We start from the raw sequence: 5162 nt of genomic DNA on the forward strand, positions 1-5162 counted from the left end.
TCCCGTTTCGAATACCGGTTGGGGCAATTTTTTCGTACTCGAAAGTCACGTTCTACAAAGTGTACTCAAATTAGTGTTTTAGTGTTGTCAAGGGTGTCGGAAGCAGTCCGGCTGGTCCTGATTTGGCCGGACCAATAATTTACAACTCAATATCGTTTGTAAGCCAATTTAGGCCTACTTTCTCTGACGCAACCTCTTTTTCCCCCCCCCCTTTTTTTTATAAAATTAAATGACCTGACTTAAAGCAACAAACAAACCAGTCAACTTCGTCTAAATGTAGTAGTGCCCACCCTAAACTGTCTTAATTATAGTTTGCTGTAACCTGGACGTTCTCTTGGTGACGATAGCGGTCCCTTTGAAGTTGCTGAAAAACGCAGCAACTTGTCGAAATTTACCAGTTTGAAAAAGGAGGCGTGGTGTGTGGGGGAAAAGACGACTTTATTTAGAACAAATTTGAAATTATTTCATTGTTTACTGTAGTTAAGTATCAATAACTTAGGCCTATTTATCATGATTTAATTCAGCACGCCAATAATAAAATTTCAGCTCTGAAAGCTAGACTCAAAAATACCGGGATGGTGTCCGGCGGGGGATAGATTTAGATTTAGATAATTAGAAGATTAAATTAATTCTAGTAAAACATTTCACTTGCTCTAGCAATCTTTATTCAGGCCCCAAAACCTCGACTCAAAAATGCCAGGGGTGGTGTCCAATGGGAAATAATTTTTCCTCAAAAAAATTATTAGGCCTAAATTAAGGTTATTTTTTTTTTTATTATTTTTTTTGTTGTTAAGAATTAGTTATCTTGTTATTTAAGAGCGTTACATGTTAAAAAGCTGTGCTTCAATTTAATTCTTTACATCTCATTTTCACATTTTCATTTGTTCTTTTAGACATACTTTTAATTTTCTGTTGTCTATACATGTGACTATGATTAATAGGATATGTAATAAATCGAAACTAAACGATTAAACATTTAATGTATATTAAAACGGCTGTTTTTCATCATCTGCTAAGAAAAAATTCAGTAAAAACCTACCACAAATATAGCATTTTTAGGCAACTTGATAAAATTCTTAATGCTCATCCAGAGCATCACAAAATATTCATTCTTTTAAATGAGTGTAAAAGATACTGTAATATACCGTACCTTGTGCAACATATAGGCCTATTTTATTCATTGCATATTATACATATATATATATATATATCCCTGGTCCTCAATAAGCGGTCCACTAGGCAATTTAATTTGGCCCGTGAATAAAAACAAAATAATGAAAAAAAAAATATTTAAACATAGTAAAAAAATTTCGATAAATACATTTGTAATAAAGTAGAGAAAAATTCAATCCCTGGGCAATTTGCACGGGGTGGTTTGAATTTAGCAAGATGATATACAGTAGGCCATAAATTGCGCCAAAAACTGGGTACTGTACTTTTCATGGTCCTATTCTAAAGCCTGTAAACAAACTAGGCGTATTAGAAAAAATCCCGACATTGGTATATAATTTTAGCTGTTCTAAATTTAATATAGCAGCCCAGTGGAAGTAAAAACTTTACCATAGACATGTTAACATTTTAAGGTCCTCATGCATGATTTGAGACTCATGGTAGAAGAAGCCCATTGTTAACATAGAGGTAAACACAGCTAAATTTAGGTTATTGCAATACGTCTACGGTATAATAATAATAATCAATATCTAAAGCCTAATGTTAATAACATCTAGGCGCTATGGCGTATTATGTTTCATCGTCCATTCGCAAGCCTACTTATTTTACTTAATAATAAACAGCTAGTGAACCAAAGAATAGTCCTTATAAAAATAAATTTTGATTGTCCTGCAAATAATTCAAGTCATATAGGACTCTATGACGCCAAGTTCTGTCTTTGTTTTGTTTTGAGAATTGTGTTTCGTCAATAGCTGGTTTTTTTCCAAGTCATATAATATTAGCATCACCCCAACATTTGTGCCGCCAAGTTCCATCTCTGTAAATTGTTTTGTTCATTGAGATTCGTTAATAGCATTTTTACTTTACAGGGAATAAAAGGTTGGTGTTTCAATAGACAGTGCTCATAAAATTACATCTCGCTAGTCCTACATGCGTACTGTGAACTTGCGGAAAACTGCTTGTATTTTGACTGACGACTGTTAAACAGATGACAGGTCCACACAGAAATTTTCCGCTACCCAATTGGGTCATGACCACTGGTGTAGGCCTAGTACAATTTAAAAGGTCCCTATAATTTCAAATTGCAAATAGACCTATCTTAGCGGAAAGAGTTCACCCAGATGTAAAACGATTGCTTTCAACTCGGCTGAGATTATTTGGCCCGTCATATCACCTCTATAATTTGGCCCTTTAAAGAAATTAATTAAAGACCAGGGACATATATTATATCTGGATTGTGTATATAAACATCGACATTTTTTAAATATTGTATTGCATAAATTTTGTAGGCCTACTCGTGTGTTTATTTAACAAAGATGCATCTCGTTATTATTGTTATTATTTAATTACAGGCCATAATAACCTGTCACACTCACAATGATCAGTTTAAATTCCATTTATCAGTGATATGGAAGTCTCAGGAGAGACTGCAAAATTGCAATAAAGAAACCTAGAAATAATCTATTTTTCTAAGAGAAGAGCAAATTGTCTTCTAAGTGGGTAGAAATACGTTACCAATCGTTTCGCATCGTGTGGGACGGTCCTGCATTTCAAAGTGGTTTTGGTTGAAACATGCATTTTGCAGAAACACGCGTGATGATCATAAATTTGTCATGCATTTAGCGCTGGTCTATGCATGATAACAAATTACCATAAATTAAAAATTAGAAGAAATTGGTTTGATTAAAAAGCGCTTTATAAATTGAAATACTTAATTCACTGACGCGTTAATAACAATTGATCAGTATGCCTCATTTTTTGTTTTAAGTAATGAAAGATTTTTGTTCAGGTGCTCAAATTAAACATAATGTACATTAAAAATATTTTTGTTCATTTACTGTACCCGGTATTGTCAACAAACACTCCTGAAATCGTTTTAAATCAGCTTAAAAATGCTTTAATCATCGACAGGGTCACTCGCCCCTGGACCCCCACCGGGGCTCCGCCTCTAGACCCCACCCCCAGCCAACAGTATTCAGGCATTTCAAATCTCTCAGGTTTTGGAACTATGGAAATATATCCTCTGTAGGTAATGTTATTTTATTTATTTTTATTGGGGGGGGGGGGTGGGGGGTGGGGTGTAGTTATTGCTACGCGCCTGGTTCTACATAATATACTCAATCGTTTCTCTTTGATTTCTCGTTATTTAATTTTTTTATATTTCTAAATTGTGAAACATTTGAAAAAATTGAAGCTGTATTTCTTACTATCACAGGTTTTTCCAGTTCCATTAAACCCAGAATTACACATGCATGTAAATGATCCAGGTGTGTCAATACACGTGGCGTCGGCATGACAATCATCAGTGTTTTCTGCACATTCATCGATATTAATACAACTTGTTATTCCATCTCCACGGAAACCATCGTGACAATTGCATTGGTAAGCTCCTTCCGTGTCTGTACATACAGCGTTTTCATTGCAAGTTCTGTTATACTCACACTCATTAATATCTGTGATTAATTACAAATTATATAATATTATTATCATCCACGATTATCATTATTTATTTATTATTATTATTATTACTACTACTACAAGAGTATGGATACATTTGTAACTAAACGTGCCTAATAATATTAAATGTTATTATTCTAATTTAATTTTATTATTAATATATTAGTTTTTTATCTTCATGCTAATAATAAAATAATAGATCCCGTCTGACATGTAATGCTTATTGCACATTAAACATAACCTAATTATTAAAGTAAACAATTCACAGAACATAATAATACTGTAATATAATACAATACAACTTTATATTTATATTCATCTTACTTTGACAAACGAGGCCATCACCAGAAAACCCTGAATTACAGAGGCATGTGTAATTTCCAGGTGCGTTACTACAGGTGGCCATGGAATCGCATGGCATTGTTGAGCATTCATCCACATCTGAAATACAAACATGATTATATTTCGTATCCTTATAAAATTAACCAGTTGAAAGTTACCAATAGAGATCTACTGCATATAATATGTGGATATATATTGTATAGGTACAGACAGAATCTAAATAACTTACCAAAGCAAATAATGCCATTTCCTGTATAACCGCTCTTACATTGACACACATATGAACCGTTGGTATTAATACAAAAGCCAGCATCATCACATTTTTCATATTCACAAGTCTCATTTCCAGAACAGTAGAGTCGAATATGCTCACATTCATCAATATCTAGAAGGCGGAAAATATTAAGGAAACAATTATCATCTGACGATTTATCTATCTTAGGCTCTGTCCATGCTATCACAATTGTGATTTTGCTCTGTTATTAGGGAGTTTTCGATGCACGACGTTAATCTTAACTTTAACGTTAGTACCCAACATGCAGCACGATGGCTCCGGCCCTTTAGTAAACAAATCGAAATATGCATGCGCAAACCCGTAACTAACGTATGTCGAGCACGTAAAATCCTGAAATTAACGTACTCCGCAACGCAAGATGAATAAATTATGACGTCATCCGTTAAAGTTAAGGTTAACGTCGTGCATTGAAAACTCCCTAATATGGGTATGAAGTCAAAACATCATGCTCATACATGGGAAATAATAAAAATAATAATAATAATATTAATAATAATAATAATAATAATAATAATAATAATAATAATAATAATAGTTTATTGAAGCTGAACTTTTGCAACAGTGGCACCTCATAATGGGTAATAATAATAATAATAATAATAATAACAATAATATTTATAATAATAATAACAATAATAATGAGAAAGGTGAAACAAATGCTAAAAAAAACTTTAAAAGGGCTAAAAATGTTAAGATGTTGCTTGTCTCTTTAAAATGTGATTTTAAAATTACTGTAATAAAATTTGATGGAAACACACAATATTAAAGGCAATCAAAAAGCATTAAAACATTAGAAAGCCAGATGCAGAATCAATTAAGAAATTCATCCTTTAAATGCTAAAAAATGCTAACATGCTTTAAAAATTAAAAATGCTAAAAAGTTATTCACACAAAACTG

At 32.8% G+C, this 5162-nt stretch overlaps 1 protein-coding gene across 1 annotated transcript in view; it reads right to left on the bottom strand.

The window, feature by feature from the left end:
• Positions 1-3318: 3318 nt before the first annotated feature.
• LOC117121000 (fibrillin-3-like) overlaps positions 3319-5162 on the bottom strand; it is a 7146-nt gene continuing 5302 nt past the window's right edge. Inside the window, exons 8-10 of the mRNA XM_033266096.1 lie at positions 4199-4443; positions 3952-4068; positions 3319-3623 (exon numbers count right to left, since the gene is read on the bottom strand). Coding sequence (XP_033121987.1) covers positions 3334-3623; positions 3952-4068; positions 4199-4443 — 652 coding nt within the window. The 3' untranslated portion in view covers positions 3319-3333. The remainder of the gene's footprint in view (positions 3624-3951; positions 4069-4198; positions 4444-5162) is intronic.

Source organism: Anneissia japonica, unplaced genomic scaffold (assembly GCF_011630105.1).
Source record: "Anneissia japonica isolate Jap-2015-1 unplaced genomic scaffold, ASM1163010v1 scaffold288125_len146548_cov173, whole genome shotgun sequence".
In the NCBI taxonomy this organism is placed as follows: Eukaryota; Metazoa; Echinodermata; class Crinoidea; order Comatulida; family Comatulidae; genus Anneissia; species Anneissia japonica.